The sequence below is a fragment of the Strongylocentrotus purpuratus genome, unplaced genomic scaffold (assembly GCF_000002235.5).
Source record: "Strongylocentrotus purpuratus isolate Spur 01 unplaced genomic scaffold, Spur_5.0 spur5_scaffold_12, whole genome shotgun sequence".
Taxonomy (NCBI): Eukaryota; Metazoa; Echinodermata; class Echinoidea; order Camarodonta; family Strongylocentrotidae; genus Strongylocentrotus; species Strongylocentrotus purpuratus.
The window spans coordinates 25,588,449-25,614,323 of record NW_022145597.1 but is presented as its reverse complement, the minus strand read 5'-3'; the positions used below and the strand labels follow the sequence as shown (position 1 = coordinate 25,614,323).

The 25,875-nt window shown below is 38.7% G+C and overlaps 1 protein-coding gene across 1 annotated transcript; it reads left to right on the top strand.

Moving 5' to 3' along the window:
* gpc-6 (glypican-6) lies at window positions 1-25,240 on the top strand (the record flags this gene model as incomplete). The annotated part of the gene is given in 8 exon segments (NM_001145493.1): window positions 1-158; window positions 1,243-1,482; window positions 1,964-2,129; window positions 13,415-13,545; window positions 22,811-23,074; window positions 23,415-23,614; window positions 24,309-24,484; window positions 24,996-25,240. Coding segments are annotated over 8 exon segments (1,550 nt in total), but the record flags the coding sequence as incomplete, so codon positions are not given.
* Between the last annotated feature and the right edge of the window lie 635 nt (window positions 25,241-25,875).

Genomic DNA, 25,875 nt, shown 5'->3' with positions numbered 1-25,875 from the left:
ATTTCATCAAAGAGCTAATCGTGAATTCACAAGCTGACCTTGATGACATGTTTACAAGGACATATGATTCGCTATATGAGCAGAACAAAGACTTGTTTGATGATCTTTACACAAACTTCAGGAATTATTATTATGGACGAGACATCGATCTTTCAGAGGTAAAAATTGCACTTTACGTCAATGTATTATAAATAAAATAAAAAATAAAATTTAATTTCTATATAGCGCTTAATAAAAATGTCTCTAAACGCTTTACAAATATATACTATTATACCCTAGACACATCAATGAGACCGGCGATAGACCTACCAAAATATTACATTACCCTGGTTCGTCAATATCTTGTTGCTTATCGGTCAGTTGTAGTTTAATGGTGCGACTGAAGTATGAATATTCAGTGTTTTTTGTAGAACTTGGAACTTTTCAAGGCCATATGTAAAGCAACCAAAGTGTATATTATAGAAATATATTTTGGTCACTTGCTGGAGATTCCTCTCTGGATATTTTCAGTATTATTTCCTGAAATATTCACTCTTTTACACTTTCGATAAGTTTTATCCCTTGACAACTATAGAAAAAAACAAATAAGTTATAATTTCTTTTATTCAAACCAACTCTTTAAAAATTGAAACGCATTAGCTTACAGATATCAATGATAATGACATAGCATTCAGATAAAGAAGGTTAAATAATTATTACTAAGTCAATCAATCTGCACTGTCTGTAATAGAAACCTGCTCTCAAAGACCTTTCCTTGAGTGGTCATTAGACAGAGGTATTCCTCTGTCTGGTCTACTGAGAGCCAGGAGTGTATTCACTTAGAGAACTTGAAATTGACTAAATTCCCTTCTGGATAGGATCAAACATTGCTGTATACTCTGGGTCCTATAAAGTATTGCCATTGATCTGGATTGATCACAAGTCCTCCAATCAATGTCAAACTTACAAACTCTTATCTCTTTACTAAAGAGTTGCAATTGATATCAAGTTGTCATCCATTTTAATCCGTCTCAAGTGTCTATAAGATGAGGCCCTGGGCAGCGTCTCACGAAACCTTCAAAAGTTCGACATCCCATTCAAATGCGTCTATTAAGTTTAACACACATTTCAGTGGGATGTCGGATTATCTGTGAACTTGTACTTATGACGGTTTCACGAAACGCTGCCCTGAAGAACATCCTCTTCAAGACATCCTCCCAAAGACATCCTTCAAAAACTTTTTTCCAAACCTTAATCCACCAGGTAATGGGAGACTTCTTCAATCAGTTATTTGAGCGGATATTCCAGCTTCTCAATCCCCAATATGAGTACACGGATGACTTCTGGAGCTGCACCAGGCAAGATGTCATCATGGAGAGTCTGAAGCCGTTTGGCGAGGTGGCCAACACCCTCATCGACAGGGCCAAGAAGTCGTTCGTGGCGGCCAGGACATTCGGCCAGGGACTTGGTTTCGGACGTGATGCTATAACGAGAGGATCCAAGGTATGATTGTTATTTTATCTTCAGTTATTATTTTTATGTTTAAAATTTTTATGTTTAGAATAAAGAAGGAGATTAAGCTCTGTAAAGTCACAGAAAGCTTTTGGCAGCATTTTTATGAAAGAGAAAATATACATTTTTGTACCTTAAGTGCCTCTTTCCAAATTATTTCATTCACCTGTTATGAATAATTGTATTTAATCCACCAGTTTACGGTTACAACAATGCGCATGCGCAGACATGGGTGCCATTTTAATTTACAAGTAAACAAACCAGATGACCTCTAGAGGTCAGTGGTATTGATGCGTAAATTAAGATTTCGCCAATGCAAATTATGATGTGAGCGCACAACGCAACTGGTGTATTGTCAGAATGCGAATTGCATACGTTATATGTTACGTCTTGTTAAGTAGGACAAGCCATAATATTGCCGAAATTGGTCAACCGTATTGTGATTTAAATGTTTCAATTATCTCTTGTCTAGGTGGAGCCAACCCCAGAGTGTCGGAAGGCTTTGATGAGAATGTCATACTGCCCTCATTGTAAAGGTATCCCGTTCGTCAAGCCCTGCCATTCGCTCTGCCTCAACATCATGAAAGGGTGTCTGGCCAGCCAATCGGAGATGGACGCAGAATGGAATTATTATATCGGTAAGTGGATGCAATGTTTTTGCTCCAAACTCCTATTAATAATACTGATAATAATATTCCACTTTTATTTAGCGCCCAATACATTGATACGATGTGTCTAGCGCTTTACAGATACATTATTACCCCGGTCATCAGATTCAGGCTTACTTTGTATGTTCGTGTGTCTCATTTGTCCAATGCTAACATCACTTGTTGTGAGGAGCGATGGCTCAGGGGTAGAGCTGTGGTCTCATACCCAAGAGGTCCTAGGTTCAAAGCTGATTCAATGCACTAATGCCCTTCGGTAAGGCATAAATCATCATTTCCAAGTCCTTCAGAGATGACTCAAAGCCGCCAGTCGCGTGGTTGCTTTCAAGCATACACATGCTCTCTTAGCAGTTGGGTAAAATAAACCAACCAACCAATAAAGAAGAATATGTGGATAAAGCAGCAAATGCAAGAGAGGAACCTGTGACTCAATAACATGGACATTTCTGTAGAAATAGGTACCGGTACTTTATTGTGAGTTTTTTGTTGTTAAGCCAAAAAATGGTCATGGAATTCACATTGCATCTGTTTTTAGGCAGAAAGGGGTCATATTTTGTTGAATATTTGAATGATTAATATCCTTTGGCTCTCAACAGACAGTTTACCTAGAATTCTCGATCAGGCTGGCTAACATACATGTAGGGGTACAATTTGTGTAGCATTGCATGTATTAAAGGTAAAGACCAGTTATGGTCATGCGATTGCATTGTGAAAGAAACGTTGTGGAATCGATCAGAAAAGGTTGATCATCTAGCATCTAGCATCTGCAAGGTTCTGGAATCATCAAAATGATAAGAAATTTGGCCCATTCTTCGTAAAGTTACAAGCACTATACACAGAAAGATGTATATGGGACAACCCTATATCTCTCACAGACCATGAGAGAAATAAATTTACCAAATATATGACTTAGTAGGCGGTTTCCCGGCAAATTTTTTATCATCATGTATTAGTCAAAACATATTCTTTCACATGATTGGTAAGGAGAGCTTCCATTTGATTTTTTGAAATTGGGGCGTTTCCAATACTGGTCTTTACCTTTAAAGAACATGGAAAGATATATTTACTGGATGTAAACCTAACTTATGCTGCAATAACTTTAAGAACATGGGTAGAATTTATGAACCAAAGCCAAGCAAAATCTTGAGGCTTTTTTCCTAGGGCCAGTATTCTTTTTCTCTTTCACCAGAGGGTTCAAGTTTTGGATTAAGGTTTTCAACATAGGGTTTTCTCATTAGTCTGCAGGCATATAGACACTTTGACACATGAATAATTCCATGCAGCCTTGAGGCGATCCTAACTCTCGGTCTCTGGCTCGATCGAATGACGAGCTACAGTACAGGGCCTATGGAGGGCAGAAAACAAGGCAGCCTGCATAGTCTTACAGATCAGACACCTTGTGTGATACATGATGACTGACAATTAAGGGTTTGTACCTGCAGACTAGCTTCTCATAGTGCAGTGAATCTCCAGGTGCAATGACCTTTCCCTGCGGAGGTCAATTGGTGCTATCCCAGCAGTCCTTGCAGGGGTGTTCCTGGTAAAACATATGACCTGAAACGAAAGAAAAACAAGCAGACTTGTGTTTGTGGACTTATCAAACTGTGCCAGACTAGTTCCTGATGATGATGAAGAAAAAAATCCCACCAGAATGATTCATATCAATAACATCAAATTGCTTTATAGAAAAAGTTTTGAACTTTTTTTAAAAACCATTTCATCCATGGTTATGATGTCTACTACACAAACTTTTAGAAAATATGTATTGGCTGAGGAATTATAGATTTCTTAAATTGTGGGTAGACCCCAAATGTAAGGACTTAAAACCATTCTTGGCTAGGATTCATTATAAAATATAGTCTCAAATCCTCTTAGATAAGAGTGATAATAGTAAATTACAAATTATTTCTTTGTATTCTTGAGAATCTTTGGATTTATAATTTCAGAAAGAACCAATCTTTTAGCATGATTCTTTCTTATGCGCATGGACATGTATATGATTTGTTTAGCAATAACTTTAACCTTTACCAGACCTGCTGTAGTGTATGGTCTGTTGCTGTGGTTTGTGATGTGGTTTAAAGCTAGACTTGTCTGGGTTCCTCCTAGATGAGTCCATTGTTGTCAAACCCCTATTCACACACAAGTGAAACTTTTCATTCAGCTGTGCGATATGGAATCAGATTTTTCTTGTCTGAACATCATACCAAGAATGTTCATACACATGTAGAAAAATGAGGTTTTCGGCTCTTTGCATCGTTTCTAATAAACATTTGATATGGAATCAGGGCTTATTGTTTCATTTGAACATTAGTATTAAACAAAACTAGGCAAGGTTTATAGGAGTGTGAACTGATATGACCTGCCAGCAGCAGCAATTTTGTATGCTTGAGCAATACCCATGACTTGAGACAATATTTAGACATTTTATCTTTGGAGACCAATAAGGACATTAATTCCTCAACAGAAAACAAAGATTTAAAATTGACTTCCTTGAAACTAGTTTCTCAATGTCTTGTGTGAATGCCTCTGTTGCTACTACACAGTGATTCTTCATATAATAATCATAATAATAATAATATTGGATATTTATTAAGCGCACATATCCACCCTGCAAGGTGCTCAAAGCGCTCCAATATTACCCCGGCTCTGCTAAGGCTACCGATTTCGGTATCCAAATTACGTATAAGTTAACCCCGTGTGAATGACCCGTCTAGCTTTCTGACAGAGATGAAGTATGATGTGTCATGCATCATTGGCTGAATGAAGAATGATGATGTAGGATTGTCGTGGATGATATTTGTTTGTACGACCTGCACAGAGGCATTTCAGATGAGATTATCCATGTACCTCGTCAATTTAGATAACAATTCTCGACAGGAGACAACAAGCACATACATTTACATGTCTCTGTAGTTTTCGTGAACCGATGTTTGCTTGGGCAACAATTTCAATTCACTGAGCTTTAGTTCATCAAGAGTTTAGGCTGTAAGTTAAACCCGTCCCTGGGTGTAAAATAATGTTTAACAAAAGAAAAAAATTAGACATACCGATTTTGAATGAAAGCCTGAACCCAGTATTGTTTTCAAACTTTAGTGCAGGCTATAATTAGCGATTGGGTAGAAGCATTTTACTTAAGGGTAAGGGGTAGGTGTAATTTCTGATGAATGGTTAAGTTTGAAATCTTTTTTAGTGTAGGATATTGACTACACAGTAATAATTACTGATGCATGTTTAGTACAACCTTAGAATGAATATGTTTCTCATTCATCTAAGTTGATCATACAACACTCTTTTCCCAATAACATTTCTTTTCTTTTTAAGATTTGGATTCATGTCATTGAGACAAGTTTTTGTATTTTTAATTTAGTTTAAAAATTTGGTTTAGAATGAAAAGGGTTAACAATGGAGCACCATGATTAGCTAGTCCAACTCCACCCACTTTAATAGTTCACATTAAAACCAGAAAGTTTGTAAGTTTTTATGAATACCAGACTTGGAGTCTACAATGCCATTCCATATTGAAAGTGAAAAACTTGGACAAATGTTTACTCTGGTAGGAAGCTAGTTGGGAAATAACAGGAATAACGGCAAGGAGAAGGGAAGCTGACTGCCATGTCGTTTATTTACGAAAGTACAGAGAATGGGCAGTTGAGCACATTACAGGTGATTTAGGTGTGACAAGGAAATTGCAAAAGTACAACAAATAAACTTTACCCAGGGAAATGGCTATAATATTTAGTTTACAATGAAAGAGATAAGGGAAGATTATATAGTTACGTGGTGAGTCGATGACCATAAATTAAGTGGACAAGAATATAGAACTGTAAAGAAAAATTCCCGACACAGGTATTGAAAATGATTTAGGTATGGAAAACCTTGAAAGTGATCTTTGGTAATGATTCCTAGTAGCCTTAAAAGTTGTCAGCAAGAAAAATCTATTTGTTTGCAATAGAAAATCCAAAAAGAGCCATCTGAACAGAGTCTTGGGTTGAAGATTTAGACTACATGATACCAGATACTAATGGAAAACGATTTATGATACTTTCTATGTAATAAATATCAAATGAACAGTGCATAGATGGAAGACCTAATCGGATTTCATTCTTGTACATGGTGAATAATTACTGACTCTTTGTTTTTATGTGTACTTACACCATCATTATTATTATAATTATTATAATTACTTTTAGTTTTGAACAGTTTTTATTGCTGAACTTAATGGAATAAGAGCTGTTTGGGTATTGGAGGAGTAATCGGACGAATAACTGAAACAAAGGATGATATTTAAAAATAGACAGGGGTAGGTAATTCATATTAGCACAGCTTGAGAACGAAAGTAGTCAGCACAATAGATCCTTTAGTCTATTGCTCTGTCCTTGGGTCTGATGCCATAACAAACAATACAGAGTAAAAACCTCTGTGCAAATGGTAGCTTTTCCTCTCGAGCCGTGATTCATTGCTCAAACACTTGATGGAGAAATGCAAAGTCCATTTTCTTTCACAGAAATGACAGGGTTAATTGGTATGCACATCCCTATAATCTGGCAGCAACGGGCTGTGGCATTTTCAAAATGATTTTTGAGAGGGCCGGGGAACATTCAAAACCGTCTTTAAAGCTCCTATCCATTAAAGGGACTATGTCCCATTTGCAAGCCAAAAAAATGAAAAAGTTAAATTCCAACTGCATTTGAAAGATAATACTAATTTAGAACTTCCGTAAAAAAGATGGGGCTTGAAAATTGAAGATGGGAAAATAACGACTATTAGTTGTCAAATCGACTTTAGGGCTATAGAGCCCAAAAGTAATAGTCTTGATTTTCAGACAATTGTACCGAATGGTCATACGTTTTATTCTGCGCAAAGATTCAATCAGTTTAATCTTGGCCATCACAAGAAGTGGGTTATTGATGTAGACAAATGCTCCTGTACCCTTTACAACTCTTTTCATGTATGTTATTACCAAAGAAGAAAAAAGCCATTCTGTCACTCAATAGTGTCCGACAGTGAAGTCTAGCAAGTAAACGGTTTTCCTTGCATAATTTGAATATGAGGACACTGCTAACGTTTAAATTTCACAGATAGGACATACATGACATATTCATAATTCCTGCAAAGTTCTACAGCATTTGAGGTTGGCTGCAAAAGGGACATAGTACCTTTAAACAAAGTTATACTCATCCATATTTGGTAACCCGACACAGTGGCATATCCAGTATTATTTTTTTTCTTCAGGGGGAAGGGGAGGGGGGGGGCACATATTTCAAAATGTTCCACCTCGGATATGCTTATCCTTTGGTATTTTAGGATCAGTTGCATCTCCAGATGGATTTTTTTTTTTTTTGGGGGGGGGGGGGCACATATTTCAAAATTCTTACAAGCCCCCTTGGTCATGCTCCCTTGATGGAACTCAAATACTCTTTAACACAGAAGTAACAGCTTTCTAGCTCTAAAAAACTGAAATGTACTAACCATATTGTTCTTTTACAGCCAAAAGAAAGTTCCGTAGTACCTTTAAATCATACATTTTAATTGCGTAGATAATTCAAGATGATAAGGAGCGGGGGAAAGAGGGAAGAGGATGATGAATTATGATGCTGGTATCATTCAGAGAAATGTGTCAATGTCATGCAAGGTCGTTGGTTTAAAGAGGCATTTCAGACTCGGAGTAGTGGTCATGCGATTCCATTTCATAGAATATAATATGGAAGTTTGGGATAATGATTGATTAAGTTATCAATGATAGTTGTATATAATGCAGTATGGAAATTATAAAATTAATTAGAAGGTGACCCTCTCTTGCTATAAATCACAAACAGCGAAAAGCACCTCACACGGATATAGTTACATGGGGCTACATACACATAGATGTACATGCATGGTACTTTGACAAAAAATTAATGTGAAATGTGGAATATGAGTTCATTTCAGGCGCCAGTTTTTTAGGAGACATTACTCCTATGATCTTCTTCCACTCATGACCGAGAAGATTATTTGAGAAGATTATTTAATTTTACTCCCCTTTAAAAAGAAAATTATAGTGATTTTTAGAATGAGAGATCATTTCAGGAGACATTGCTCCTAAGATTTTCTTCCACTTATGACCGAGAAGAATGAGAAGATTATTTGCACCTTTTCCAGAAGTCGACCTTGTCTTTAATGGATCCATGCATGAATCATGTACATCTGTCTCAAGTTCACCTCTCAGGGGTGCTGTCAAATGCTCACATATCCACGTCCAATACTATCTTCTCTCATCTCAAGCTTGCAGATGTATCCCTTGTGAGTCACTGAGTACCTAACTATAAATGCCCCGTTAAACTAAGGCTTGACACTTATAGATGCCTGGACACTTACAGATGCCTGGGACGCATGGATGCCCAAATTGATATGTCTGGACCCCTACAAATTTCAAAAGTTTAACATGGGGCTATAAATATGGATACATACCCTAACAATTTCGGTCAGGACCCCCTATGAAACAAAAATGTGTGTGGAGCCCTTATGATCCTATAGGGTGACTAACATGTAGCACATACTGTGGCACAATGGCATCGCTTGAGTCGAGAGATAGAGAGGGCACTGCCCATGCTCAGCCAATGAAATTAAAAAGACAAATTAACCAAACAAAACAAAAAGTGAGGTAGGGTTGTGGGGGAGGGTCATGTCATCTTCTTGCTACCTTTCCCCTCTCTCTTTTTCTAATTTTTGTCATCCCATTTATTGCTATCCATTTCTTTATTTTGTTGGGGGGGGGGGGGTATGTGCCCCCTGTGCCCCTTGTAGCTATTCCACTGCTGTGGCAGCTGAGTAATCTTAGCTTGAGAATGACAGTAATTACATGTATGTCAGTGCCACACACAAATCACTCCCTCATTACCACACTAGAGAATGGTCCTTTGCCTGTGACAAGATGGACAGATGCATTCAAACCGTGAAAGGGAACTCCCATTGAGGCATTCCTTGTATTAAAGGTGAACAGCAGTTGGAGTTACAAAACTTTGTTCATACTAAATAATATTACAACTTTCTGAGTAAATTGTAAAATTTCAGTGACGTGATTCAGCTACAAATGTATAAACAACATGAATGTGAAATATGAATCACTCACACAATTTGCCATTCAACATTTCATGTATGAATAAGTTTCTGTTCTTTTTATAGTGTGTTCATTTTAGTTTCTTTTGGGAGTTTGCTGAAGGATTTGTGAGGAAGTCTTAGTTCATATTTCTCCAGTACCCCAATGGGATAAGCTCATTATCACATTAAAGTGTGAAAGGAGCATATATCTTCTCTCCCTTTTTAAAGCCCCACTGTCCTACTTGTAGCTACTTGGTCCCTCTATATAGAAAACTTCCCCAATCGGTGCCTGTTGGTCCCCCATGATCCTCTTTTTCTTATGTTAGTTGAGAGCTGAATTAATGAGATAGCCACCTGCCAGTGACCTCGCTGTGTGGTCTAATCCCTTCTGGTCCAGTAGTATTGACGGTCTTTAAAGGAGAAACAGACCTTGATGGATAGATTGACTTCAATCAACAACTGTACAACCAGAAACTTTTGATACATGAAACTTTCATGGATCTTTATTAACGGACATTCTTTTGGCAAGTCCCTGTAGCAGAATGAGGTGTGTCATTGTTAAATTCATATGCCATTAAACTGTCTTACATCCACACTCTGCGTCAAATTTACTAATATTTCATGCACACAAATTTAGGCTGACATATCAACGTTAATTCATCATGAAATTTTGAAAAACTGCTTCGAGTGGGAACAAGGTTTTCCCCATCTCCACACTCTTTGTCAAATGAGCAAAGATTTCATCCACACAAAATTTAGGCGTACATGTAAAGCGCTAATTTGTTGTGGCAATGTTTCTTCAAAACGGTTTAATACTCTGTGTGAACAAGGCTTTAGGATAGTCAGGTATGAACTTGCCCTGCGTGGCCTATTAAAAGGACGATGATGTATTATTCATGGGTTCGGCCTTGGTTTAGATGTCACAATGACGGGCTGAGTCATATCGTCGTATAACGCTTCCATGAAAGGGGGATTTCCTCCATAAAATACATTCGCAAGGGGTCGTTAGCATCACTCGTTGGTCTGATCAGCATCCCCATGATGAGCGGAGATAATATATCTAAATTATTCCTCATGTCAATCAGGGTTTGTTAGGTTGGGAGTAATTATATCATTATCCTTCATCATCATGTTAACCTAATGAAAGTACAGTCTATTATCAATTATGACTTGCCGTCATGGTTTTATGGCATTCCTGTACCATTTGGTGGAAGTAAAATAATAATTACTCATTTATGAAAGGAAAATGATATATCAGACTAGAGATATTTAAAGTAAGGTTTTGTTAGAATAGAAGTACATGTACATGGTGGATAGTAAAAAATTTGTTCACTTTTGTTATTTATTTATGTAGGGCCTATGCAAACATGATATTGTAGTCTGTCAAAAATTGATTATTCCTTTTAGTTCCATGTGTAGAAGAGATGGGGATGCTCCTGTAAACATTATTAGTGAAATTCATACATTCACATTTACAGTACGGTACACAACATATAAACATGTACATTTTCTTCCCTTCGGTCCCACATATAGGGGACGGTGATGCGCTCACCATCGGTAATAACATTTTGAAAGACTAGATCAATGTTTATACCGGCTTCGCAGAAAGAAACACAAAAGAGCGATACCGAGCTGAATGTAATCACAGCTTTGAGCATCTGCTATATGCAGAATCCATATTTTTGGAGATGAGCGTCTGCGTGTATCTATTTGCAATGGTGAGAATCTGGCCTGGTATCAGATGAAATCGGATACCACTTGGACTTATCTAATTGGAAACCAAGCTGATTTGCCTCATGTCATGGTCATGACACATTTACTCTTCATGTTAGTTTTGCCTTGTGTATTTTTGTGATCCTGTCTGAGTGAGCACTTCGCTGCTTTGCTTTGTTCAAATTGGCACTTGAAGTACTTAGGATTTGTGTTTGTTTTGATGAGGTCATGTATGGTAGATTCAGGAAGAAATAGATCTTGCCCTTCTTGTTTTGTTTTGTAATGTGAGGACAAGCATGACTACAATTATGTATTCTATCACTATTATCACCATAATGAGAACCATCTTCTTTCCATACTTATCATTTTTGTGATAATAATGGCCATTATCACTTCCATGATCGTGATTATCAAGATGTACTCATCATTACCATCCTCATCACCATCATCGTCATCATCAAATCACCTCCTCCTTCTCCTCCCCCACCTCCTCCTCCTCTTCCTCCTCCTCCTCCTCTTCTTCCTCCTCCTCCTCCTCCTCCTCCTCCTCCTCCTCCTCCTCCTCCTCCTCCTCCTCACCATCATCATTGCCATCTTCATTTCCTTTATCCTCACCATCACCATTATTGTTATCAGCATCTTTTTTTCTTATATTTCTTATATTATCATTATACCAATATCATTCTAAAGGCTACATACATCTTCTTCAGAGACCTGCATTCAATAAATTTTACAATGACATACACAGTCATATAGTCACCCATTACCATGTAACTATACATCAATGCAAGTGTTGTCATCGAAGCAAGATATTATTTCCCCTTTTCAGAGTTTGATTCCAAAGACTATACCACCTTGTGATTGCCATCACACACACCTCACTATAACTATATCAGCCTGCCATACTCTCTCTCTCTCCCTTTTGTACACCTGTTACCATGGTAACCGATGACTCATCCAGGTTGAGAATGAGATAAACAGTTTGAATCGCACACCAGGCAATTCTGGAGGATTCATCATCTCCTTGATTTGGTGTCCCAAGTTCTAATTCTTTTCTTGTAAGGGAGGAGATGTAGGCAGGGAGAGGAAGAGAAAAAAACCGAAAGAGGTGTAGAAAGTGAGAGAGTGGTTAGAAGATGGATGAGAGCTGGGGAGACAGGAAAGAGGGGAAAGGGAGAGAGAGAGAGAGAGAGAGAGAGAGAGAGAGAGAGAGAGAGAGAGAGAGAGACAAAGATGGACAGACAAGACATAGAAAAATGAGAAGGAAAAAGAGACAGAAACGAACGAAACTGGATTTGCAGGTGAAGAGCGGAAGATAATAATAATAATAGAGAATATTTATTAAATGCTGATAGAAGATGCTGGAAAGTAAAAAAGTGAGAGAAAGATAGAAACAGAAAGATACTTGGAGAGGGGGGAGCGTGAGAGAAAAGATGAATGATAAAAGGGTGAAAATGAGAGTGAAAGAGAGAGAAATTGAGATAGAAAGTGAGAGAGAGAGAGAGAGAGAGGGGGGGGGGGGAGAGAAAGGAACATCCTGATGGATAAGAAAAGTTGAAAGACCCTACCGAGTCCAATGAATACTGAATCATTTGTTCTCCCAGCCATTCTCTTTTGTTCTGATGGCAAGTGAAGTATGGTTTTGTATGTGTCACCAATCAGTCCTCATTTAAGACATCAGTTTCTGTTAAACGTAATCAGCTTTGCTTGCTTCTATCCATTTATGCATGGACCATGTCTTACGTATTTCACTGATTGCTATATGATGAGGTAGAGCAGACTACAAATCCCATTAAGAGCCAGAAGGGCATTAACTTCATGTAGAACAATATTATTTAATGCCCTTTTGGCTATCGGCTTTTGACAAAGGGGTTTACTGCCCGCTCGATTGTAACAAAATGGGAGTACATGTTGATTAATTTTGAACAATTTCTATGTGTGCTTTTGCATGACATGAACATGATGTAAGGAACTTGTACAAATATTTGGTTGAGCTACGATGATTACGATGATGCTACCCATGAGCTTCACCTGGGTGTAAAGTGGCAAATTTAGATTAAATGTCTTGCCAGAGGACATTATTGCTGTGACAGGGGCTTGAACCCAGTAGTGATTCACTGTCCACTAACTTATCCTTTAGACCCTGACTTCCCAATAAGAAATATATTAATTAATTTCTTTGTTTATCTAATCTAAAGTGAATTTTAATTACCAAATTACTTGAATTATAAATTGCATGTGTAATGAAGTTCAATTTGCTGCATACAGCTCTATGAGTCATTTCTATGCAAACTCCGGTAATACATGTAGCGTTGAAAACACAGCTGATTTTTAAGAAACCGAATGATGACCACCGTGATGAATCATAAGTATGCCTTATTGTATGTGTGTCAACTCATCTAGCTGTGCAGAATCCAATTATCCATCAAGCTATTCAAACATTTTTTTCCTCATGTTTATTTTTCTAGATGCCATGACGATGCTTGGTAACCGAATGGATGGCACCCTAAACATCGAGACCTTCCTCCTCACCCTGGAAATTGAGATATCCAACGGCATCATGAATATGCAAAACAACGGCCTCTCGATATCAACAAAGGTAAGAAAAGTGTCAAATAGCAAAGTCACCTGACCAGCCACCTGATTAGTCAGGTCATCAGGCGATAATGTATGGATAATAGATAATCAGGTGCGAAAGCATATGCAAGGAAAAGCAAAATAACATGTACGTAGCTAGAGATAATGTGGCTACGACACAGGTGGTAGGATGATTTCTGTGCATTACGACCAGACTAATTACCAAGAGGACTGTCATGCTCGTTAGCGAAATCAACTCATAAAATGCCAAGATAAGCTAGGGCACCAAAGGAAAGCTAATTTGGGGTGCTGTGACAGGCTTTGAGGACCATTTCTCCAGGCTTTTGATTCGTCAAAGATACAGGGATAATGTAAGGGTTGTAATCGAGTTGTAGGTTAGGCTTAGAGTTAGGTTCAGAGTTGGGGTTAGAATTAGGTATGGTTATAGTGTTGGGTCAAGGGTTTAAGTTAGGATTTTCGTTAGTATAGAAATTCAATGTTGGTCGTGGAGCAGTAACATGAAATCATCCAATTATATATTCCTACAGACCATATGTTCTTTTTGTTAATACATGCTTCTCAGACCCATATGTTAGTCATTAATGATTCTGAGATCCCAATAAGAATGTTTTCTAGTATGATTTCAGCCCCCAACAAAGGAAACCACATTTGACATGCCTAAGTGTCTCTGGCTCCCATCGTCTTGTACCTTACCCCCCCCCCCCCCCCCCTTTCTTTTTTCTTCAGGATAATTTAAAAGATAATCTGAATTTCTATCATGAAAGTGCTTTTCACATGAAAACACTCTGAAAAACTATAGGACACTAATTGTCTTCATATATTATTTGGGCTCTCTGGATCAGTAAAATAAGAAGATAAAATGCATGTTGCTTCTTTAATCAGGTGACTTCACCAGGTTTAACATAGTCTTATCTTTGTGAATATAATCCTAAATCTAGATTCATCATTTTTATTTGTCTTTAAGAAAATGTTGTTCACACCATTATCAGAACTTGCGAGAACATTTAAAGCATCAACATGTAGGGAAGACAAATGATAACTAGAACTTGTGTCAACCTTGAAAGCTACAATATTTAGGAAAGTAAAGAGAACGTAGACAACCTTTAAAGCAACAATACTTATGAAAGAGGAGAAAAAAAAGATACAGGGACTTATGACAACCTTTAAAGCTACAATATTCAGGAAAGTAAAGAGAACTTAAACAACCTTTAAAGCAACAACACATATGAAAGAGGAGAAAAAAGGATACAAGGACTTATGACAACCTTTAAAGCTACAATATTCAGGAAAGTAAAGAGAACTTAAACAACCTTTAAAGCAACAACACATAGGAAAGAGGAGAAGAAAAAGGATACAAGGACTTGTGACAACCTTTAAAGCTACAATATTTAGGAGAACCCATGGCAACCTTTAAATTAAAAATTTGTGGGAAAGAGGATGAACTAAGATTACTAGAACTCGTGGAAACTTTTAACTTTAAGCAACAGCAACAGGAAATACAACGGAAACAAAAATGCTTGACAACCTTTAAAGTAGGAAGGAGGAAAGACAAAGGATACAATCTATTTCCTGGCAGTCTCGTGGACAATCTGGTTTTGATCGGTATAGACCGATGAAGCATAATTATGCCCATGATTGACAGGGTCTGGAAAGAAAGAAAGTACAAAGGGAAGGCTTGGATTTGATTAAGGGTGAAGAAGTTTCAAGTACAACTGTTTTTGTTCGAATCACATTAGGCCTGTCTCATCAGCCCGAGATTGCCACATAGCCTGCTATTTCTGATTTGGGGAATAAGCTACAAATAAGTTACAAATCGCGTCTTCATCTTCATCACCTCAGAACTCAAAACTTGAGCTCGAGATATTTTACTCAGCGCATAGTGCGAGTCTTCGGGCTAGTGAAGACGCACCGGACAAATAGCATTATATTTTGCAAACTAGCCCAAGATATCTCAGGATATTTTCTCGACCAAATATCCCGCTAATTGCAACTGTGGGCTGATGAGGACGCAAATTAACCGGCTAATTTGCGATCGGGATAGTTAAAATAGCGAGTTAGTTGGCAATCTCGAGCTGATGAGGACAGGCCTATTGTTGATGTCTGGGTCTGGAGAAAAAGAAAATAGTTTAGATATGTCACAAAGACTAGGTCATGTGTGGCATCCAGATATCTGAGGATTATAATTAATCTTGATTGTAATGAAATGATTTTCAAGCTCCAAGTTTATTTCCCACAATCCATTACAAATGAATCACCAACAAAAGCACTACATAAAAACCAATGACATACAATACTTAATTATATTAAGAATTAATAACTTTACACTACAACATACATTGTTTTTAAGTCACTTTAGTTCCCTTTTTTATTCAATCCAAATCTTAGATGTACATGTAACTGAAATGAAAGAAATGGAAAAGATAAATTTCTATTTTTTAAAATATGAGAAGAGAAGATAATTACTTAATTTAGAGCTGTACCTGTATTTAAAAAACCTAGTCTGAAGCTTGATATTGAAGACGTAATTTGACCCTGGCCAGACAGATGACCACTGATTGACCATTCAACCAAAGAATGGAAGTCAACCTTGAGGCCAGGACAGCCCATTGTCCAAAATCTTGACCAGTTGGGTTGAAAGTCCACACAAGAGGTCATTGACCTTTTACAGGTATACACAGTCTCTTGGATTTCCTCTTCTCACTACATTATTAGCTTACCACTCAATATCAGGTTCAGAAGTTTTTTCAGAGATAAAGATCGGTAGCTGTCTAGTTCCTTTCCAATTTTTGTTATGATGATGATGATGATAGGTTCTTGATAGCCATAACAAACTCTGCGAGAGATGGAGTCCAATTTCATATATGCCATGGTAAATTATCTCATAAAACTGCTGTCACAAAATGGAACTTATGTTACACGTTATGATAGCAAGTAGAGGTTAAAAGAGAGAAGCATGTCGCAAACAAAGGCACCAAAGTATAGTATAGTATTAATGACTGCTTTGAGAGAAATAGTTGTTTTATTACGCTCAAGGGAAGGTTAGAATTGTGCTATTCCCCGAGGCTTGCCGAGGGGAATAGCCCAATTGTAACCTTCCCGAGAGCGTATGAAAACAACTATTTCTCGAATATTAAAGCAGTCATTAATACTTTTATATGCCGAAAAAAAATAGACTAAAAAATGAAAAATTAAAGATATTTATCATTTTTGTCGAAGACGGGATTCGAACCCGTGCGTACAACAAGAGGTGTACCGAAAACCAACGCTTAGACCACTCGGCTATGGCCCGCCGTTAACATGCTTGGCAGTTTTCTCCAATATATACATTAAAATGGATTGAAACCGGCTTCGCGTGTGATGAATGCTTCGCAAAAGCTCCATATACGGACTCTTCTATTACTTTTGCAATGCATATTGGCACGAACTTAGATCAAGATCTATCGGCAGATGTTGTTTTTTTTGTTTTTGGAAGTTTATTTTCGTCTTCATGTCAACAATGCAAGATAAAATTGTCGGTAAGATCGATCGAGATTCAATTGTATTGAAATTACCGACCAATCCTTCGCACACATACGGCATCCTCCATCGCTCAAACCATTTTTTAACATGTAAACCTATGGGGTAACCATGGAGGCTGACCAACTATTTTTAATAACCATGGTTATTAAAAATATTGAAATGTTTATGCATGGTTACCGAGAATTTTACAGGAACAGTTGAAGTTTATGAATGCAATTCGACCAATCAGATGGCTGGATTTCTTAAGTGAGGTATATAATTAATTATGTATTATATTATGTGTGTTGTATAAGATACAGAAATTTGATGGGCACCAAAAATATGCCATTTAATGAATAGTGGCTTATTTCACAAGAAGGCCCTAAATTGTTAAAGAGTTAGAATTACCATTAGTTTGGAGGATGTATAGTTTCACTCATGTCTGTCTTGTATGCTGCGATTGATCTCTTTAACGTTGCGAGGCTGTGTGTTTTATCCCTTCAAACCTGTTGTACTGTATGTTCAGTCGTGAAGTATGGATAATGTACTACCAGTATGTTTAATGTTGGCAGTTTTGAAAGGGGACTTAGAACATGATTTAGAGATGGAGAAATCCAAACTGGGTGAGGAACAATAAGCAAGAAGAGAATAAGACTCTGGCGACCTTTGACCCCTACACCCTCGGAGCCATAGAGGGAAATCCTACCACAGCATTCTGTTTGGGCTATTGTCCCATCCAAAATATTTGTAATCTTTCCACACCGCCGAGTGCTCTGCCTACTCCGTTTTAGGAGCCTTTGTGGCTTTTGTGCCCGCGCACAAAGGCAAAAGAAAATCGGCAGGTTCAATTTTGACGAGACGTGTCAGAGTTGACAATTGGGGTGCCCCTCAACTTGATCGATTCTGCTCAGCTCGGTTCACCCAAAACTGTGCCCGCCAGTGTCGAAACGAAATTGACTCCCTTCGAAAACATTGAGGCACCCTTTTTTCTTATTTTTATTTTCTCTCTCCATGTTTCATGGTTTGTTTTCTCTTTCTGTCTCTCTTTCTGCCTCTCTCTCTCTCTCTCTCTTTCTCTCGCTCTCTCTCTCTCTCTCTATTTGTCTGTTTGTCTGTCTGTTTCTCCCTCTCTCTCTTTCTCTCTCTCTCTCTCTCTCTCTCTCTCTCTTTCTCTGTCTCTCTCTGTCTCTCTCTCTCTCTATTTGTCTGTTTGTCTGTCTATTTCTCCCTCTCTCTCTCTCTCTCTATTACTTTCTCCATCTTTCTTTCCCCATTTTCTCTCTCTCTCTCTCCCTCTCTTGAAACCTGAATAAAAGCAGAGTTGGATGGCAGGGGAAATGGGGCTGTTCTTGAATGCAGTGTATTGTGATGCGTGATTATAGAAAGACCTATTTCTGCTCAACAAAATGGGGTAGTTGAATCATAGTCCATGGTTGAATCAAAACTCTAGTAATTCTAGATGTTTATTCCTGTCTTTTCCCCAAGGGGGATTGTCTGGGGACAATTAGGGCAGGTGAGAAAAGGAGGGAATGAGAAAAAAGGGGGAGGAGGAGGGGGTGGAAGAAGGAGTTCCAAAGCAGACCTGACATTCTTCAGGTGCTCCAAGAGATTGCTGATTTTCAAAGCTGATTACTCGTCAATCAGTTCTTTAGTAATTTGTTTTTATCCTGTGGCTATGAGTCTGTGAAATCATAAAATAAGGAAGATAAATTGTTTACAAAATATGAAACTATGCCCCCCCCCCCCCTCCTGATCTACAAATGCTGCAGTACATCAGAATACAAAAAGGAGAGAAGGGAAGGAGAAAGAGAGAAAGATACAAGTGGTAGACATTAAATGTGTATTTTGAGTTAACAAAGTAGGTATTATACTAATGTCAAAGACATAGGCAGAGTATAAGTGGGGAAAGGAGAGAGAGAGAGAAGGGAGAGGGGAAAGAAGATAGAGAGAGAGAGGGAGAGAGAGAGAGAGAAGGGAGAGGGGAAAGAAGATAGAGAGAGAGAGAGAGAGAGAGAGAGAGAGAGAGAGAGAGAGCAGGAGCGAGCGATGAAAAGAAATTCAATTCCTGTACCCCGCTAATTCAATGCTGCCTGTCACGACATATACTCATGTACATGTGTGGTGGAATTTTGAATTAGGCTGATGTTGGTCTCGTAGGGGTTAAATCTTCCAACATCCCTCCTCACCTCATTCCCAAGGCGATATATTACACCTACTGTTATTTGTACCCTGCTTTTGCTTAGGAAGAGGAAGAAGGAGAAATCAAAAGAAAGAGAGAGGGAAAAAACAAACATGTTCACATGGAAGATGGAGGAAGCTTGCTCGAAGCTGTGCTCATGTAAAGTACATGTAATGCAAAGCACAGCTCCTATATGTTACGAATCCTCTAAAAATAATACTGATAAAACAGTTTTAAGGTTTAAGTTTTAAGAATAAAATTGGCCCATTGGTATATATGGACAAAGGGGGTTAATAAAAGGTACCTTGCATGATTTTCACATTTGACATGTCCACATATGTTTAGAACCACTTGTATCACAGGTCCCAATACACACACATTTGTTAAGAACAAAAGATGCTGGAATCAATTTATTACCCCAAAATAACTTCACCAACGTCATACATGGGCCATCTAGTCATCTTCTCTTAGGCAGGCCGAGGGCCTCCTTCAATTTATCAGCATGTCCATTTAGCGGTAGACCTATATTTTTGTGTCTGTATACCTATCCATATCACAAGTTATTTGATATATTTGGGGGGAAAATTGGATTGTATAGGGAAGTGGCTCTGGGGCAGAAAGACATTGGGATATGCGGCATACCAACAGAAATGGTAATGGGGGTCGTAAGGTCACCTGCGATAACCAAATAGAATTTGTTGTATTTACTGTAGATGGCAAAGGGCTTAATCGGAAATGAAGATCTCAAACACTGGTCTTGCATGGCATAGCGCGTTGGTTGAATGGTAAAGGTTTTTCAGTTTTTCTTTCTTTCTTCTTTCCTCTCTATTTTCTTGATTTCTTTTTGAGTTTACTTTTAAATGTTCATGATAACAAACAAATGTTGTGGGAAACATACTGAATAAAAAAATGTACAGGCCGTTGGCCCAACTATTAAAAAAAGGGTCAAACAGATCATGTAGTCCCATATGTGGATATAAATGTGTGTACCTATGTTGGTGCTGTTTTAGTGAATATTTGTTGGTCAAATCAACTCATTTCACGATTAACGTACAAGTAGGCCATCAACTTCGTACGTTAATAGATGCTGCCTTCTGAATCAATAACATACATTCTCTTCAAAGTTTACTACGACTTTCACTAAAAAAATTGTAAAATAAACAAACATCTGTCTTCATCTCCTAAAAAATGGCACCCTCTGGTAGAAATATCTTCTTTGTTGTCAATCTCCTGTTCTCCCAAATTTCCAGTTTTCCCAAATTTGATAGATTACAAGAGGTGAAAGGGGAGGATGGGGGAACGCAGTTCCTGCTACCTGCCAGAATTGAACTCAACAGCGTGACATTACATTAGCGTCTTTGTAGGGGGTGCGTAGTGTCTGCCAATGTTCGCTGTCATTTCTATGGCAACCTGGACCAAGACCCCTTCTGATCCCGAAAATCGATGGGGATAATTCAGGCCATCTTTCCTTTCGCAGGCATCCACTATTTTTCTTCGTTGGTTTATAAATCTGACGTACTGTAACTGTACGACAGTTCATAAAAGCATGTCAGCGTATTTTGCATTGATTATTATAAGGAAGTCGTTTATTAATTTTTTTGATGAGATTTTGACATTGTGAAACAAAACTTGCTTGATGCGTACCTGTATTTACCACAAGATTATTGGTGAATATGTTTTTTTGTTTTATTTTTCTTTGTTCTGCGTTTTTGTTGTCCCTCCATCCAAATTCCTCTCTCATGTTCCACATAACTGGAAAATCTAATAAATGTTGAAAAACTTGCCTTGAAGTCGGGCACAATTTTCACACCACAGTGTTTTGAAAAACAGTTTTGGTAAAAGGCCGAAGCAGTAAGATTCCAGCCAATTTTTATCCTTGAACATGTTATAAAAGCTTGACACCTCATTCCTTTTGCCTCTCACCAGTTCAGAGAACGATATAAAATTACAAGCATTGAAAAATCTACAGACGTGTCAAATGAGTCTGGATAGAACCTATCGTTTGATTTGGACTCCAAAGTCTGTCCGATGTACGTGAACGGAGAAGTGTTGCGTGGGCTATTGTTGAACATACATAGATTTGATCATGATATGCTACTTGATATGAAATGTCAACAACGTGTACTGATTTGCACTCCAACTGAATCAACACAAGTTTCTCTTAATACTGTCTTCCTCTTTCTTTAAGTCTATCTCTTGTTATCTTTCTTTAACTTATTGAAACTATTTTCCCCCTTTCTTTTTCTCTCTTTCTTTTTCTCTCCATTTCTTTATTTCTCTTTTTCTTTCTCTATCTCTCTATTTCTTTCTCGCAATGTGCAGATTACATTTCTATACAAGATGTATCTGTCTGTGTTTGTCTCTCTCTCTCTCTCTCTCTCTCCCCCCCCCCCCCTCCCTCCCTCGTCGTTCTTTCTCTCTTGCTCTCTGAGTAGACCTGTTGCTTGGACATCACTGTTAGTGTTATTGGAAAACAATTTTGTCTATTGGGGAAAATGAGTATGGTAAAACCGGTCACTCACAGACATTTTACTATTTTGACGCACTTCATGATCATTTTGAAGCGCCATTTTTGTAGGGCTTCAATATTACACCATATCACAGACACTGATAACACGTAGGGCCATGCATCTCAGATTTTACATTGTTAAACGATGCCTTTAAGGGTTACATGGTTAGGCCCCATAGGGCCAGGGGGCTGGCATCTGTTTGTGAAATAAATCACATAATTGCTGGGCCACCTGTTTGTGTTATTGTAGCCCTTGCTGACATGAGGCCGAACATGGAATTTTGTTTTGCACCAACCCTCAAACCTAATAATGAGACCAATTTATGGGGTATTCAGCTTGTCACATCACAGATGCGCAGAGATGTCTCTAGTTTAAACAATACCCACCTGCTGCTCTCATATATCTTCAAGAAATATTTTGGAACATCACGTGTTGGGGGGGGGGGGGATAAGAAACTATTAGGTTCATGGAGTAACATCATGTTTGACAGCAGGTCGTTTTTCTCTGAACAAAAATTACATTTTTATATTTATCTACATTAGACGTGTAAGAACCAGATGGGTATTGATAGACATTGACATCAGCTCTATCTACCCGATGTATTTATTTGTCATCTTCTATTTACTAATATTGCCTCACATTCAAACTGATGATTTCTTGCAATTTGTTTAATAGTCAAGTGACATTCAGGATTTTGACTAAGTTTGGAGTCTACTGAAACTACAAATACTGTGATTGAGCTCATTCTTTATATAATTTCAATTTTCAGTCTTGGCAAACGGTTGTATGACAATGCCCTTACAACAATTGTTCAGCAATAAATATCCTAAAACCTTGGATTCTACACTATACCATAGCTCAGCCTTAACCTGTTAACTTAATCCAGAACCTACTTGCAGACCCTAACCTTAGCCCTATTTTATTGACAAAGTAAAGCCTGGAGTAACTGCTACAAGCGCATGTGTGGGGGACAACCTGCCAAATATATATCTTAAAGAATTTTGGTAATGAGAGAAATTAACAAGTAAAAACCAAAAAATAACATCTTTGTTTTTTTCTATTTTCGCCCTTTTAACCAGGTTTTCAATGGGTGTGGGGTTCCGGCTTTGGGAAGGAAGCGTAGGGAGTCCAATCCGCTTGGAGCCGGCGTGTCGCAGCCTGCTGCCCCCGCCGCCCCCGCTGACGAGGACCTCATGATGGAGGATGACGGGGAGATGGTCACGGAAGCTCCAACGGCTGCTGAAGGACCGTCGACGAAGGTCCAGAAGACCAAGGGCAACGCTACCGAAACTACATCGGCAGGGCTGAACGGAAGACAAGGGAGAAGGCAGGGAGAAAGAGCGGTAAGTAGACTTGGCCAGATGCAAAGGTTCAAAGTAGAGAGTCTGAACAGTACACTTTTGTTTTTGAAGGCTTCTGCTTACAGGGTTTCTGCAGTCATGGTAGTTTTGATGCCATGATGAGTCATGAAAAATTTAAAAATTTCTAAAAGTCATGAAAATGTTATGAAAATAATGCATTATTCATGTATTATAAAAGTTATGTATGATTTCGGTAGTGAGTTGTGTTACACAACATATCATGAACTTGCATAACAGGACTCTTTCCTGTGACCTGTATACTTCATTACACTTCATGCATCTTATTCCAACCATTTTCCCCATCTCTCTACTCCTCGAGCAGAGTGGCTACAGGTACCCCGCCCCGACCACGGCTGCTGGGACCAACCTGGACCGTCTCATCAAGGATGTCCTCAAGAGGCTACGGGACAGTCGCCCCTTCTGGTCGGCGCTGCCCTACATGATTTGCGACGACACCAACATCGCAGAGGAAGTGACGTCGACAGCGGAGGACAACTGTTGGAACGGAGAAAGAGTTGGGAGGTGAGAGTTCACACCATCACATTGTAAAAACTACATGTGCGCTATGGTCTTTGGACTCATCTACCAAGAGGCAGGGTTGATCCAACAGATGCTTTGGCAAAATTTTTAACTTGGCTTGTTTTCGTCAAAGACCTATGATTAGGGTTAAGGTTACAGTTGAAATTTGGGTTAGGTTTAGGATTATGGTTAGGGTAAGGTATGCGTAGGTCCAGTGTTGTAGAGAATTCAGTTTGCATAGGACATTGACTGCAATTTCATCTGGAGCACATGTTGTTTTGTACAATTTTGAAGATCAGAAGGGCACTTTATAGAGTCAGTGCAGTGGCTCTTGGCGCACAAGTCTGATTCTTTTGATTTCGAAATTTATAAATAGCATAAGTTGGTTCAGTTGAGAGCATCTGCCTGTCGATAGAGTATTGGGTCCAAATCCAACCCAGGTGGATGCTGACTATAAAGCCTCTGTTGTTTCTTAACATTTCCTTTCCCTGTTTCATAAGAAACAGGCTAGGTAATAATGGAAAGCACGCTGTCCCTCAGATAGGATGTTAACAGGAGGTCCTGTGTTGTGGAAAGTCACTACCTATGTACTTCACCGGGGGTTCACATAATTTCCCCTACTTTTGAATATCTCTTTGAAATGTTTCTTGAGAAATCTTTCTGATGATTAACCTGATTGTGTTTGTCGCCCTCACAGGTACGAGCTGGACATTGTCGGGAGTGGCATTGCCAACCAGAGGAATAATCCCGAGGTGACCGTCATGTTGACCAAACCCGTCGCAGCCATCAGGATACAAAAAGAGAGACTAGAGACAATCACTGATATATTACAACTCGCACAAAACGGAGACGATGTTCCTTTCGTTGATCACCGTAAGTAATCGGATATTCCGAGGGGTTAGAAAAGATGGCTATTAAAGGCCCACTGTACTACTTGTAGTTACTTGCTCCCTCTATATAGAAAACAAAGCCTAAGCGGTACCCGTTGGTCCCCCATGATCCTCTTTTTCTTATGTTTACTGAGAGCTGAGTTGCCGACCACGCTGTGTGGTCTCATCCCTACTGGCCTTTAAATGTTCAAGAAACAAGTATTATTGCACATATTGTCTTGAAATTTGATTTTAAAGAAAGAACAAATGCTTGTCTGTGTGGTCAAAATATTAAACAGCCCTCTTAAGTAACAAGTTGTAAGGCCTATATTGCAAACAAGTTTGGTTTACAGCAGAACAACAGAACAAGAAGTGGAAAAGGCACATTACTGTCCATCCCTTTACCAAGATTTCAAGATGTTTTAATTTCTTTTCTTTTTGTTTTGTCCATCCCCCCCCCCCCCCCCTACATCTCAATTCTTCCTCCCTCTGTCATCCCCCTTTTCCAAATACAGAGGGTCTAGAAGACGGGAGCGGTTCGGGAAGCGGCAGTGGGTCCGGTGACGGTGGAACGGACCCCGGCGAAAACCTCTTTCCTTTCAGCACCGAATTCGAGGATCCCATCTACCGTCCGACAAGACTGCCCTCGGGGGCATCGTCCATCCACAGAGTCACGTCGCTTCTCCTCGCCGTTGTCATGGCAACGGTCACGTCCCTCCTCAGATGGTGATAGTTCCCAAACTTTATTTTTCTACCATCCTCTTGATTTTGTATGTTTTTATTCGGACTCCTTACGAAAAGTCTCGACTTCCAAAAGCTGCAGGTTTCTATTCGATGATCTCACCTCTGACCCGACTTCCCGAGATCGTAAGATCGCACGAGAGAGAGAGAGAGGGGGAGAGGAGTGAATCAACCAAAACAGTAACTCCAGACAATCCGAGGAAGAAAAGAAAAACACTGCATTTTTTGTTGGCTGCAACTTTTCTTAAGGTGCCTTATATTATTGTCTGTTCTCATTTTCCAGTGTATTGTTATTTGAACGTTGAGAGACAGAAATTTTTAATTTGTGAAGTTGTATTTTAAACACTTGCATATCCTCAAACTTCGTTTGGACAGAAATATTGTGTGGATTTCATGTGATGGATTACAAAGACAAACTATGCCCAGAGCATAGGTTAATCTACCCTAAAAATAGTACTAATAAAATGTTTGTTCGTAAGGATGTACATTTTGAGAATCCTGTGCCGTTTTTTTTAAATCTATGCATGCTACAATCAAACTCACATTGGAAGAGACAAGTGTTGTACATGTATGAATATATCAAAATGGCATGTATTCAACCAAGGAATAGCACAGGACATAAAATCAGTTGGTCTTCCAAGGTACGATACTATC